Here is a 15,898-nt window from a genome sequence, read left to right as displayed (position 1 = left end):
TCTGGAAGGGCATTAAGGAATCTTTGGGTTGTCTGAGAATTTATAGCACGACTTTTAATGCTTCTTGGTTGGGGTCTGAGCAGATTATTTGTTGCGATTGCGAACGTAATAAAATGGTGGTCCGATAGTCCAGGATTATGAGGAAAAACATTAAGATCCACAACATTTATTCCATGGGACAAAACTAGGTCCAGAGTATGACTGTGGCAGTGAGTAGGTCCAGAGACATGTTGGACAAAACCCACTGAGTCGATGATGGCTCCGAAAGCCTTTTGGAGTGGGTCTGTGGACTTTTCCATGTGAATATTAAAGTCACCAAAAATGTGAATATTATCTGCGATGACTACAAGGTCTGATAGGAATTCAGGGAACTCGGTGAGGAACGCTGCATATGGCCCAGGAGGCCTGTAAACAGTAGATTTCATGACTAGAAGCTCAAAAGACGAAAATGTCTTTTTTTTTTTTTTGTAGATTGAAATTTGCTATCGTAAATGTTAGCAACACCTCCGCCTTTGCGGGATGCATGGGGAATATGGTCACTAGTGTAACCAGGAGGTGAGGCCTCATTTAACACAGTAAATTCATCAGGCTTAAGCCATGTTTCAGTCAGGCCAATCACATCAAGATTATGATCAGTGATTAGTTCATTGACTATAACTAACTTTGAAGTGAGGGCTCTAACATTAAGTAGTCCTATTTTGAGATGTGAGGTATCACAATCTCTTTCAATAATGGCAGGGATGGAGGAGGTCTTTATACTAGTGAGATTGCTAAGGCGAACACCGCCATGTTTAATTTTGCCCAACCTAGGTCGAGGCACAGACATGGTCTCAATGGGGATAGCTGAGCTGACTACACTGACTGTGCTAGTGGCAGACTCCACTAAGCTGGCAGGCTGGCTATCTCATTCTGGAGCTAGAGGAGTTAGAGCCCTGTCTATGTTCGTAGATAAGATGAGAGCACCCCTCCAGCTAGGATGGAGTCCGTCACTCCTCAACAGGCCAGGCTTGGTCCTGTTTGTGGGTGAGTCCCAGAAAGAGGGCCAATTATCTACAAATTCTATCTTTTGGGAGGGGCAGAAAACAGTTTTCAACCAGCGATTGAGTTGTGAGACTCTGCTGTAGAGCTCATCACTCCCCCTAACTGGGAGGGGGCCAGAGACAATTAATCGATGCCAACACATCTTTCTAGCTGATTTACACGCTGAAGCTATGTTGCGCTTGGTGACCTCTGACTGTTTCATCCTAACATCGTTGGTGCCGACGTGGATAACAATATCTCTATACTCTCTACACTCGCCAGTTTTAGCTTTAGCCAGCACCGTCTTTAGATTAGCCTTAACGTCGGTAGCCCTGCCCCCTGGTGTATGATCGCTGGATGATTCTTTTTAAGTCTAATACTGCGGGTAATGGAGTCGCCAATGACTAAGGTTTTCAATTTGTCAGAGCTAACGGTGGGAGGCTTCGGCATCTCAGACCCCATAACGGGAGGAGCAGAGACCAGAGAAGTCTCGGCCTCTGACTCCGACTCGCTTAACGAGGAGAACCGATTGAAAGGTTCTGTCAGCTGAAAAAGTGACACCGGTTGAGCATTCCTACAGCGTTTCCCTCCAGAAGCCATGAGAAAGTTGTCCGGCTGCGGGGACCGTGCGAGGGGGTTTATACTAACGTTACTATCTGTACTTACTGGTGGCACAGACGCTGTTTCATCCTTTCCTACACTGAAATTAGCCTTGCCTAACGATTGCGTCTGAAGCTGGGCTTGCAGCACAGCCATCCTCGCCGTAAGGCGATCATTCTCCTGTATATTATAAGTACAACGACTGCAATTAGAAGGCATCATGTTACTTAGCTTCGGCTGTTTGAAGTCCTGACGAACCATGTCCAGATAAAACCTCCAGGTGAAAAAGTTGAATGAAAAAAGTTGAGTGAGGGGAAAAACAAAAAATATACGGTAATGAAAAAGTAAAAATCGTGAAGTAGTCAGGTAGCAAAGTAAGATTGGCAACAAAACGCACAGCAGCACGTAAACAAGTCTGCAAGTTGTGTCCGGAAACAGGAAGATGCAGCTCATACAAACTTGTATGAGCTACGACCTACGACCTAACTATGTTGTAATGAGGTAGCTAGCTAACGTTAGCTAGCCTGCCTTGCTTTATCAAAAGATAGCTAGCCAAACACAACCAGCAATAGCATTATCTAACACATCCAACCTGATTTCAGTTGCTTCTTCATTAATGAGATAAAGGAATGTTGTGTTCAGTAAGGAATGGGGAAATTCCATTGTCTGAGAAAATTGATCAGCTGTGGCTTGGGAAATGTGCTATAAAGACAAACATGGAGAAAATACCCATTTACCTCCTGTGACATTGCCATTGGCCCTCTAAATCTGTGGCGCAAACAGGTGACTAAAAACTCAACATGAACTTCATCACAGCAACAACACCGGTTAGAACTTGATGCTTTGTGTCAGCTGTGGGACAAAAAAGTACAACCAAGTTCATTTATTTTTATTAATCAGATTATGGAAGACCGCATTTATCCAATCCAAATAGGTACCATGTGCCAAGCCAGTTTGTCAGTGATTCTCATTTTATCATGCTTTTACTGGATATACATAGGGTCATAATTCTTTAGAAGTTTTTCAGATGAGGACAGACTAGACCTTGATGTACAATGCCTTCAGAAAGTATTCAGACAAACAAAGCAGTGTAATGGGTTCGCACTCAAAAATATATTGCATAAAGCTTACTGCATTATCTGATGCGTACACAGACGTTTTGGCTTTACAGCCACATTCAGTGTGTACAATTTTCTTTAATTCAAAGCAGCATTTGTAAAGAACAACAGATGAGCAGCAGATGGTTCTAATCAGGGTTGCCACTCATCTGCCAATCAGGGACCCGGCCACTCTGGTCTACCTGTATGCAAATTAGTCACAAAAAGATACAGAATTATAGGGTATGGGAGTGGGCACGAAAGAGCAACTCGCAAATCAATCGCCCAGGGGTGTCTGCTCACCTAAATACGTCACATCAATTCATGAGATAGCCCACCACAAAGGACATCGGACAAAGCCTTTCATAAATATGTGGGTCTAACTCATAAACGATATGCAAAATCTGATATGGAAAGTGTTCTTGTATAACAACTTAAATGTGGCTTAAATTGGGATTTATTAAGTAATTGGCTTCTGTTCAAGCTTTTATCTTGTTTTTTAGCTTTATCAAGCAGGTATCGGGGTATCCCCTCAAGCGAAAACGCTCATGGAGAGAATATGATTGTCTATCATATTCTTCCTCTGTGTCACAGATGCGATGCAGTCTATGAAGTTGGCTTACTGGTAAATCTCTTTTTAGGTGGAGAGGTTAATAACTCACTATTGATTTGTGAACCTTAAACAGACTATTAAGGAACGGAACTTCAGAAAATATTCACACCCCTTGACTTTTTCCACATTGTTGTGTTACAATGTTAAATGGATTTAATAGTTTTTTTTGTCACTGGCCTACACACAATACCCCATAATGTCAAAGTGGAATTATGTTTAGAATTTTTACAAATGAATAAAAAATGAAAAGCTGAATTGTCTTGAGTCAACAATTATTCAACCCCTTTGTTATGGCCAGTCTAAGTTCAGGACTACAAATTCTCTTAACTTGATGTCCTGAATACAAAGTTATGTTTGGGTCAAATCCAACACAACACATCACTGAGTACCACACTTCATATTTTCAAACATGGTGGTGGCTGCATCACGTTTTGGGTATGCTAGTCATCGGTGTAAAAGAAACAGAATAGAGCTAAGAACAAGCAAAACCCTAGAGGAAAACCTGGTTCAATCTGCTTTCCAACAGACACTGGGAGACAAATTCAACTTTCTGCATTGCATGCTGTTTGGGGTTTTAGGCTGGGTTTGTGCATAGCACTTTGACGTCGGCTGATGTAAAAAAATAAATAAAAATAAATAAATAAAGGGCTTTATAAATACATTTGATTGACAATAACCTTAAACACAAAGCCGAATATACACTGGTGTTGTTTAGCCTACAGTAGGTACAGTTTTGACTAAAATCGACTTGAAAATCTATGGCAAGACTTGACAATGGCTGTCTAGCAATGATCAACAACCAACTTGACAGAGCTTGAAGATTTTTTTTGAAGAATTTGAAAATATTGTACAGTCCAAGTCTGCAAAGCTCTTAGACTTACTCAGAAAGACTCACAGTTGTAATTGCTGCCAAAGGTGATTTTAACAGATATTGACTCAGGAGTGTGAATACTTATGTAAATGAGATCTTTCTGTATTTCATTTTCAATACATTTATACACATTTCTAAAAACACGTGTTCACTTTGTCATTATGGGGTATTGTGTGTAGATACAAACATTTAATCCATTTTGAATTCAGGCTGTAGCACAACAAAATGTAGAATAAGTCAAGGGGTATGAGTACTTTCTGAAGGCACTTTAAAACCTGTTTGGGCTAGGGGGCAGTATTGAGAATTTTGGAAAAAATATGTGCCCATTTTTAACTGCCTCCTACACCAACTCAGAAGCTAGAATATGCATATTATTGTTCAGGTTTGGATAGAAAACACTCTGAATTTTCTAAAACTGTTTGAATGGTGTCTGTGAGTATAACAGAACTCCTATGGCAGGCAAAAACCTGACAAGGTTTCATGCAGGAAGTACCCTGTCTGACAAGGAGTCGTGCGTCTTGCATCTGTTTATTGAAAAGTAAGGATCTTAGCTGTAACGTGACAATTCCCAGGGCTCCGATAGGCTCTCAGAACCCGGGAAATACCTGAAGGTTGACGAGGCAGCCTCAGGCTGAAACACATTATCGCCTTTGGAATGAGGCGCGTGCACAATTCGCTCCTGAGGAGAAATTTAATTCGGCTGTTTAGGCTCATTGCATATTCCCGGTCGGAATATTATCGCTTTTCTACGAGATAAATGGCATAAAAATTGGTTTTAAACAGCGGTTGACATGCTTCGAAGTACGGTAATGGAATATTTAGACATTTTTTGTCACGCCAATGCGCCATGCGCAAGACCGTGATGTAGCATTCTGATAGTGTCTAGAACTCACGAACAAAACGTCGCTGTTTGGATATAACGATGGATTATTTGGGACCAAACCAACATTTGTTATTGAAGTAGAAGTCCTGGCAGTGTATTCTGACGAAGAACAAGCAAGGTAAGAACATTTTTCTTATAGGAAATGTGATTTTGGTGGAGGCTGACCTGTGTGGGTGTCTAAATAGCTAGCCCTGTGATGCCGGGCTATGTACTTAGATTATTGCAAAATGTGCTTCATCCGAAAAGCTATTTTAAAATCGGACATATCGAGTGCATAGAGGAGTAATGTATCTATAATTCTTAAAATAATTGTTATGCTTTTTGTGAACGTTTATCGTGAGTAATTTAGCAAACTGTTAGTAAATTCCACGGAAGTTTGCGGGGGTTAAGCTTTTTCTGAACGTCACATGCTAATGTAAAAAGCTGTTTTTTGATATAAATATGAACTTGATTGAACAGACATGCATGTATTGTATAACACAATGTCCTAGGTGTGTCATCTGATGAAGATCATAAAAGGTTAGTGCTGCATTTAGCTGTGGTTTGGGTTTATGTGACATGATATGCTAGCTTGAAAAATGGGTGTCTGATTATTTCTGGCTGGGCACTCTGCTGACATAATCTAATGTTTTGCTTTTGTTGTAAAGCCTTTTTGAAATCGGACAGTGTGGTTAGATTAACGAGATTCTTGTCTTTAAATAGCTGTAAAATAGTCATATGTTTGAGAAATTGAAGTAATAGTATTTCTAACGATTCAAAAATCGCGCCACTGGATTTCAGTGGCTGTTACGTAGGTGGGACGAGTTCGTCCCACATGCGCCAGAGAGGTTAAATTCAAATTCAGATTTGCCTGAAGGTGGTGAGATGCATTCTGGGTAATGTCGGCACATGAAAAGGCCTGCATGCATTGGTATGATCTATGAAGGGAACAGAGTCTGTTTGGCCTCATTGGCCTGTTTGTTCAAATAGCCTCCTAATGAAATATAACTAATCCATCAGAATGTCATTCCATTTCTCCTTGCCATCATACAGCTCCTGATTCCCTGAACAAACAGCGAGCAGCTCTAACTTGAATTGTCCCACACAGAGGAAAAATCCTGCTGGCTTTTCTGGGAAAACACTGTCTGATATTCTAATTAGCTGCAGGCCCAGATGACACATGTCGCAAATAGGCAAGAGCAGGTTATTTTTGAAGAAGCCATTGTAGGGGGGACGACGACGACACATACCTTGCCATGAATTCCACTAAGCCTGTGACACTCATTAAATCCCCCTGTAGTAGACAATAACCAAACAAGTAATGATTCAGATGAAAAGGATTAGAGCTAGTCCTAATTACTTGGATGAATTGCTATCATGGTATTGTTTTCTTTGGACACAGATTCCAGGGTTATACTCCTACAAGGATTCCGAGCCTGGTTGCAGTGCTGGGGATGAGGAGGACGGGGAGCCCAAGATCTCTGATGAGGCCCGGCTCCTCAAGCAAAGGGTCCTGCTGCAGATCCCCCAACAGCAGAGGATGATACTGGGCCAGTCCGACACCTCTATCGTCACCCAGCGCATCCCACGGAGAGGAGAGATCGCTATGAGGTCCCACAACTCCTCATATACACACAATGTGCATTCCCGCCGCTACAGCCCCACCGCTAAATACGTTGTTACTGTGGAGCCCATTCAGAAGGATACAACTCAAATGTATGATTAACAGTGTCAACTAGAAGCAATTTAATATAAGCTTGCAACAATGCTGTGATTGAACCATTGCGACAGCATTTGTAGAGCTTTATGCAGTAACAGCAAGTGCAATCATGTATGTCAAAGGTCTACGAGTGTAATACTTGTGTGTTTCTTTGTGATATGGCCAAAGCTTTGCTTGAAAGAAGGCCTCCTATTCTGTTGACAAATACATAGCTAATAGACAAAGCCATGTCTGAAACAATGATTTATATATGCAGGAGATGACTATTAGGAGGGGGCGTGTTGAAGCCACCGCACCTCCATCTTGGCAAATATATTTTGGAAGTTATAGAAATGCATTTGTTAATGTCGACATAAATTTCTGCCACGTTTAGTCTAAAGCATACTTTAAAATGTCAGCTAAACATTAAAATGGCAAAACATTTTCCATAAAGTATAATTTTGAGATTACGAATTTTATTGTCCCCACTACAACAGAAAATACTTAAATACATGTAATTCTGTCCTTTAAAAATGAAGTAATGTAGAATTCCATTAATTCCTATGGAGGACTGACGGCTTCAAAGCCTCACAATGGAAAATACATAGCATCAGCAATCCAGGGTTTAAATAAATCATTGGCCTGAAACAATGTGACTGTGCTCAATAGCATAGCTTATAACATAGCTGAATCATTAAGAAGAGACAGATCAATGAAGTGACGCCTTGATCCTGTCCACATTGAGCTCTGTGTCTCTCTGTCATTAGAGGGATTCATGGATTGGATTTGAGAAGAAATCAGACCCTGGGATCCATCTTTCCTTCTTACTGCCTGCCATGGGAAAATGTTGAACAAAAGACTGTCTTGAAGAAATAACCCACATTTTATCAGGATGAGGGACATGCATGACATTAAACCATAAAAAATATTCTTAAATGACACTTTCATGACTTTCTTAGTAGCATGTGTCTGTTTGCACATCCTCACTTTGCATTAAGTCCTTACTTTAAAAAATGTATATATTCAAAATATATAGTGTTTTGAGAAAGTATTCAGACCCATGCTTTTTTCCACATTGCCTTTCATTACTGCCTTCTAAAATGTATTATATACTTTTCCCCCTTCAATCTACACACTATTCGATAATGTCAAAGAGAAAAACAGGTTTTTAGTAATTCTTGCACATTTGTGAAAAATATAAAACTGAAATATGTTATTTACATAAGTATTCAGGGGTTTTGTTGTGATACTCAAAATTGAGCACTAAAGCATCCTGTTTCCATTGATCATCCTTGAGAAGTTTCTAGAACTTAATTGGAGTCCACCTGTGGTAAATTCAATTCATTGAACATGACTTGGAAAGGCACACACCTGTCTATATAAGGTCCCACAGTTGACAGTGCATGTCAGAGCAAAAACCAAGCCATGAGGTCTAAGGAATTGTCCGTAGATCTCCGAGACAGGATTGTGTCGAGGTACAGATCTGGGGAAGGGTACCAAAAAATGTCTGCAGCATTGAAGGTCCCCAAGAACACAGTGGCCTCCATCATTCTTAAATAGAAGAAGATTGGAATCAACAAGACACTACCTAGAGCTGGCCAAACTGAGCAATCGGGGGAAAGGGCCTTGGTTAGGGCAGTGACCAAGAACCAGTGGTGTAAAGTAATTAGGTAAAAATACTTTAAAGTACTACTTATGTAGTTTTTGGGGGTATCTATACTTTACTATTCATCTTTTTCACAACTTTTACTTCACTACATTCCTAAAGAAAATAATGTACTTTTTACTGACACCCAAAAGTACTCGTTACATTTTGACAGGAAAATGGTCTAATTCAAACACTTATCAAGATAACTTCCCTGGTCATCCCTACTGCTTTTGTGGACTCACTAAACACAAATGCTTTGTTGATAAATTATGTCTGAGTGTTGGAGTGTGCCCCTTCTATCCGTCAATAAAAAAAGACAATTGTGCTGTCTGTTTTGCTTAATATAAGGAGTTTTAAATTATTTATACTTTTACTTTAAATACTTAAGTACATTTTAGCAATTCCATTTACTTTTGATACTTAAGTATATTTAAAACCAAATACTTTCACTTTTACTCAAGTAGTACTTTACAGGGTGACTTTCACTTTTATTCAAGTATGACAATTGAGTATTTTTTTACCCCACTGCCAAGAACCCGATAGTTACTCTGACAGAGCTCCAGAGTTCCTCTGTGGAGATGGTTGTCTTTCTGGAAGGTTCTCCCATCTCTGCAGCACTCTGCCAATCAGACCTTTTTGGTAGAGTGGCCAGACAGAAGCCACTCGTCAGTAAAAGGCACATGACAGCCCGCTTGGAGTTTGCCAAAAGGCACCTAAAGGACTCTCAGATCATGAGAAACAAGATTCTCTAGTTTGATGAAACCAAGATTGTACTCTTTGGCCTGAATGCCAAGTGTCATGTCTGGAGGAAACCTGGCACCATTCATAGAGTTAAGCATTGTGGTGTCAGCATAATGCTATGGGGATGTTTTTCAGTGCCAGGGACTGAGAGACTAGTCAGGATTGAGGGAAAGATGAACGGAGCAAAGTAAAGAGAGATCCTTGATGAAAACCTGCTCCAGAGCACTCAGGACCTCAGACTGGGGAGAATGAGTGTTTAAAACAGTCATAAATGCAAAGGGTGGCTACTTTGAAGAATATAAAATATAAAATAGTAAAAATAAAGAAAAACCCATATATGAGAAGGTGTGTCCAAACTTTTGACTGGTACTGTTTATATACAAATATATACAGTTGAAGTCAGAAGTTTACATACACTTAGGTTGGAGTCATTAAAACTGGTTTTTCAACCACTCCACAAATGTATTGTTAACAAACTATAGTTTTTTCAAGTCATTTAGGACATCTACTTTGTGCATGACACAAGTAATTTTTCCAACAATTGTTTACAGACAGATTATTTCACTATCACAATTCCAGTGGGTCAGAAGTTTACATACACTAAGTTGACTGTGCCTTTAAACAGCTTGAAAATCCAGAAAATGATGTCATGGCTTTAGAAGCTTCTGATAGACTAAATGACATCATTTGAGTCAATTGGAGGTGAATCTGTGGATGTGTTTCAAGGCCTACCTTCAAAATCAGTGCTGCTTTGCCTGACATCATGGGAAAATCAAAAGAAATTAGCCAAATTGTAGACCTCCACAAGTCTGGTTCATCCTTGTGAGCAATTTCCAAACGCCTGAAGGTACCACGTTCATCTGTACAAAAAATAGTACGCAAGTATAAACACCATGGGACCACGCAGATGCTTCCTGAGTGTGTGCAAATGTAGTAAGATTAGGGAGGTAACGCAATAAATAGGCCATAGTGGTGAAATAATTACAATTTAGCAATTAAACACTAGAGTGATAGATGTGCAGAAGATGAATGTGCAAGTAGAGATACTGGGGTGCAAAGGAGCAAAAACATAAATAAAAACATGGGGATGAGGTAGTTGGCTGGGCTATTTACAGATGGCCTATGTACAGGAGCAATGATTGTTAAGCTGCTCTGACAGCTGGTGCTTAAAGTTAGTGAGGGAGATATAAGTCTCCAGTTTCAGTGATTTTTGCAGTTCGTTCCAGTCTTTGGCAGCAGAGAACTGGAAAGAAAGGCAGCCAAAGAGGAGTTGGCTTTGGAGGTGACCAGTGAAATATACCTGCTGGAGCGCGTGCTATGGGTGGGTGCTGCTATTGTGACCAGTGAGCTGAGATAAGGGGGGGTTTTACCCAGCAAAGACTTATAGATGACCTGGAGCCAGTGGGTTTGGCGGCGAACAAGAAGTTAGGGCCAGCCAACTAGAGCATACAGGTCGCAGTGGTGGGTAGTGTATGGGGCTTTGGTGACAAAACAGATGGCATTGTGATAGACTACATCCAATTTGCTGAGTAGAGTGTTGGAGGCTATTTTGTAAATGACATCGCAAAGTCAAGGATCAGTAGAATAATCAGTTGTACGAGGGTATGTTTGGCAGCATGAGTGAAGGATGCTTTGTTGCGAAATAGGAAGCTGATTCTAGATTTAATTTTGGATTGGAGATGCTTAATGTGAGTCTGGAAGGAGAGTTTACAGTCTAACCAGACACCTAGGTATTTGTAGTTGTCCACATATTCTAAGCCAGAACCGTCCAGAGTAGTGATGCTAGACGGGCGGGCAGGTGCGGGCAGCGATCGGTTGAAGAGCATGCATTTAGTTTTGCTTGCACTTAAGAGCAGTTGGAGGCCATGGAAGGAGTGTTGTATGGCATTGAAGCTCGTCTGGAGGTTGTTAACAGTGTCCAATGATGGGACGGAAGTATACAGAATGGTGTTGTCTGCGTAGAGGTGGATCAGAGAATCACCGGCAGCAAATGCGTCATCATTGATGTATACAGAGAAAAGTCGGCCCGAGAATTGAACCCTGTGGCACCCCCATAGAGACTGCCAGAGGTCGGGACAACAGGCCTTCCGATTTGACACACTGAACTCTATCTGAGAAGTAGTTGGTGAACCAGGCGAGGCAGTCATTTGAGAAACCAAGGCTGTTGAGTCTGCCGATAAGAATGTGGTGATTGACAGAGTCGAAAGCCTTGGCCAGGTTGATGAATACGGCTGCATAGGATTCTTTTATTGATGGCGATTTATGATATCATTTAGAACCTTGAGCGTGGCTGAGGTGCACCCATGACCAGCTCGGAAACCAGATTGCATAGCGGAGAATTGTATATGTGTCATCTGTACAAACAATTGTATGCAAGTATAAACACCATGGGACCACGCAGCCGTCATACCGCTCAGGATGGAGACGCGTTCTGTCTCCTAGAGATGAACGTACTTTGGTGCGAAAAGTGAAAATCAATCCCAAAACAACAGCAAAGGACCTTATCAATATGCTGGAGGAAACAGGTACAAACGTATCTATATCCAGAGTAAAACGAGTACTAAATCGACATAACCTGAAAGGCCGCTCAGCAAGGTAGAAGCCACTGCTCCTAAACCTCCATAAAAAAGCCAGACTACGGTTTGCAACTGCACATGGTGACAAAGATCGTACTTTTTGGAGAAATGTCCTCTGGCCTGATGAAACAAAAATAGAACTGTTTGGCCATAATGACCATCATTATGTTTGGAGGAGAAAGGGGGAGGCTTGCAAGCCGAAGAACAACATCCCAACTGTGAGGCACGGGGGTGGCAGCATCATGTTGTGGGGGTGCTTTGCTGCAGGAGGGACTGGTGCACTTCACAAAATAGATGGCGTCATGAGGAAGGAAAAGTATGTGGATATATTGAAGCAACATCTCAAGACATCAGTCAGGAAGTTAAAGCTTGGTCGCAAATTGGTCTTCCAAATGGACAATGACCCCAAGCATACTTCCAAAGTTGTGGCAAAATGGCTTAAGGACAACAAAGTCAAGGTATTGGAGTGGCCATCACAATGCCCTGACCTCAATCCCATAGAAAATTTGTGGGCAGAGCTGAAAAAGTGTGTGCGAGCAGGGAGGCCTACAAACCTGACTCAGTTACACCAGCTCCTTTAGGAGGATGGGCCAAAATTCATCCAACTTATTGTGGGAAGCTTGTTGAAGGCTACCCGAAACGTTTGACCCAAGTTAAACAATTTAAATGGAATGCTACCAAATACTAATTGAGTGTATGTAAACTTCTGACCCAAGGGAGTTTGATGGAAGAAATTAAAGCTGAAATAAATCATTCTCTCTACTATTATTTTGACATTTCACATACTTAAAATAGTGGTGATCCTAACTGACCTAAGACAGGGAATTGTTTCTAGGTTTAAATGTCAGGAATTGTTTAAAAATGAATTGAAATGTATTTGGCTAAGGTGTATGTAAACTTCTGACTTCAACTGTATGTATGGGGGATTGAAAATTATGCAGACAATTACATTGATTGAAATCACAATCTATCTGCAATATTAAAGCTGATAAATAAATAGGAAATACTTGCCTTGGGATGATTCAACGGGTCTCCTTGTTTGGTACCCTCTGAGCCGGTTTGGGGCGTGATTGAATGTCCCCATACCACGTTATACTGAGCGACCGACTGAAAGAGAATGTACAGTTATGAATATAACTACTGTTTCCTGAAGAATAAGAATGAGTGTTTAGTGAGTCTGCCAGATTAAAAGGTATTTTTGTCAAAAAAAATGCCTTACTTGCCTTGAATTGGTGAGATGATTCAACAGAACAGTTACATTTGTTCCATCTGTCATGTTCTGCTCATTATTCTGTCTGGGTATGGCTTATATTTTCTAATTAACCTCAACCGTCCTCGGGATGAAGCTGCCAGTTGAGGACTTGTGAGGCATCTGTTTCTCAAACTAGACACTCTAATGTACTTGTCCTCTTGCTCAGTTGTGCACCGGGGCCTCCCACTCCTCTTTCTATTCTTGTTAGTGCCAGTTAATGCTGTTCTGTGAAGGGAGTAGTACACAGCGTTGTACGAGATCTTCAGTTTCTTGGCAATTTCTCGCATGGAATAGCCTTCATTTCTCATAAGAAGAATAGACTGACGAGTTTCAGAAGAAAGTTCTTTGTTTCTGGCCATTTTGAGCCTGTAATCAAACCCACAAATGCTGATGCTCCAGATACTCAACTAGTATAAAGAAGGCCAGTTGTATTTCTTCTTTAATTAGAACAACATTTTTCAGCTGTGCTAACATAATTTCAGAAGGGTTTTATAATGATCAATTAGCCTTTTAAAATTATGAACATGGATTAGCTAACACAACGTGCCATTGGAACAAAGGAGTGATTGTTGCTCATAATGGGCCTCTGTACGCCTATGCAGATATTCCATTAAAAATCAGCCGTTTCCAGCTACAATAGTCATTTACAACATTAACAAAATGTAAAAAATGTATAATCAGTGATAATAAAGCTGCATACAAACATGACCTTTTTTTCTTTCTTGAGTAAGGCAGCTCCAAAATTCAGGTGTTTCAGCCTAGCTCAGTACTTTATGAAGTGCAGGGGCAGCCATTCAGAAAATACAGAGAGTAGGGGTTGGTAATGTTCTCTAGTTGCACTATCCTGGCGCCGACGGAGATGGCGGCCTCGCGACTAGCTCTTCGGGAATCTTTGCGGTATTTAGTTTTTTATGTATTATTTTTTACATTATTAGCTCAGGAAATGTTTTGTGTCATTACATACAGCCAGGAAGAACTATTGGATATCATAGCAGCGGTAATTTACCAGAACTACCAGCATTACAACAAGGAATATGACTTCCCTGAAGCAGATCCTTTGACCGCTCTTCCCTGAGCAATTTAATTAATTCAAGAGGCCGACCCAAAACATTTCCGGCAGAGGAGAGGCACTTGTAGTGGCCTGCTGAGTGACAGAACACTGAGCCAATCACCCCGCAACGAAAATCGAATTAAATTGTATTGGTCACATACACGTGTTTAGCAGATGTTATTGCGGGTGTAGCAAAATGCTTGTGCTTCTACTCCGACAGCGCAGTAATATCTAACAAGTAATATCCAACAATGAGTGGTTTGGAAGTAATTAGTGGCTAACTGCACACGTTGCAAAGCAATTACTAGCCTACTATTCAGTGGAGTGGGTGTGTGGTCCAAGTCTGGGTTTAAGGATCTCTTTTCCAAGCTTAAAAGGATAAACATTCAACATGGGCCATGCTGTCAATCCAGCATGACTTCTGCCATGTTCAAAACAACTGGAAACTTGGAACTGGAAAATCTTAGACTTCAGTGAGGACAACTGGGAACTCTGAAAAAAATGAGCTCCGACTGGGAAAATACGTTTTGAACGGTCATCCAACTCGGAATTCATAGTTGGGAAATCGGGCCTCTTTCTAAAGCTCAGACCTTGAAAATCACTGGCGACATGATTAATCCTTGTTTTTTCCCCGAGTTCCCAGGTGTCTTGAAAGCACCATAAATCCAGAGAATGCCAGACTTTGCTGGCAAAGTGTGATGACAAATTTTAGCCACATGGAGTGCCGCGCCACCTTCCTGTTCAAGTGAGCACAGCACAACAAGGTGAGTCCAAATATGATTTGTATGCTGCTGCATAAATGATGTAATATGCCAGGGAGAGATTTATATTGTAGCTAAGAAAGTAATGCTAAGTGTATGTTGTGTAGTAAGCTGTTAGTAGCCCATGTGCCTCACCCTAATAATTTGGTCCCTTTCTGTTCTGACTGGTGGTGCACATGCAGCCTATTGCCTGTTTTAGAGAAATGTGATCATCAAATATTGTGAGAGCTTTCATTGTTTGCTTATATGCCCCCTTTATTTATCCCACGTTTCTGACTTGGTGTACAGGGAGAATACTGTAAGACCGGCCCGTGTTCTGAATTCTGTCGCTGTACATTTCAAAAGTGCTGAACAAATATTGACTACGTCCGTCCTAGCTCACTCATTAGTCTTAATTAAAACTATCTCGTCGTCCCCTTATGCCATAGTTTGTACATCTCAATTGTCAGTATAAACCACATTTGTTGAAGCAAGTCAGCCATATCAGCTATGTTTTTTAAAAGGCAGTAAATGAGGCTGAATGAACTGATTCGCTGCCAGACAAGGCTCCGCTGATAGCCATGTGTAGCAGTGGTAAGGATTCACTCCATGGTCCTGAATAAAAGCTCTGCTATTCGGACAGCTTTATGTAGGCCCTAACAGTTTGAGGGCACCGTTTGTCACCATTACAGTGCAATTAATGTATTGTTCAGTGTTTTGTAGTGCCTTTCCTGGTATGCTTCAAAAAAATATGTACATGCTAAAATTGCCACTGAGCATTACAAAAAGCCACCATTAATCTAAAACAAATAGGTACCATGTGCCAGGCCAGCTTGACAGTGATATGACATATTGTATCATGCCCTTACTAGGTATGTACTGTACATTAGGTTATAACTCTTTTGTAATTACAGGTGAAGGCAAGACTATAACTTCCTGTAAGTTCAAATTCAGAGTTGCCTGAAGGTGATGAGATGCATTCTGGTTAATATTGGCACATGAAAAGGCATGCATGCATGCATTCTGCCCTTCATAGATCATACCAGTCTGTTTGGCCTTAATGGCCTGTTTGTTCAAAGAGTCTTCTAACGAAAGATAATCAAATCAAATTCAAATCAAATTTATTTA

The 15,898-nt window shown here is 40.9% G+C and overlaps 1 protein-coding gene across 1 annotated transcript in view; it reads left to right on the top strand.

The window, feature by feature from the left end:
* Positions 1-7,698, top strand: part of plin1 (perilipin 1) — a 41,175-nt gene extending 33,477 nt beyond the window's left edge. Inside the window, exon 9 of the mRNA XM_029696399.1 lies at positions 6,466-7,698. Within this exon, the coding sequence (XP_029552259.1) occupies positions 6,466-6,789 (324 nt within the window). The 3' untranslated portion in view covers positions 6,790-7,698. The remainder of the gene's footprint in view (positions 1-6,465) is intronic.
* Positions 7,699-15,898: the final 8,200 nt, after the last annotated feature.

This window comes from Salmo trutta, chromosome 17, assembly GCF_901001165.1.
Source record: "Salmo trutta chromosome 17, fSalTru1.1, whole genome shotgun sequence".
Classification (NCBI taxonomy): domain Eukaryota; kingdom Metazoa; phylum Chordata; class Actinopteri; order Salmoniformes; family Salmonidae; genus Salmo; species Salmo trutta.
Note: the sequence above shows the minus strand (reverse complement) of the source record. Positions and strands in the feature narration are given on the sequence as shown.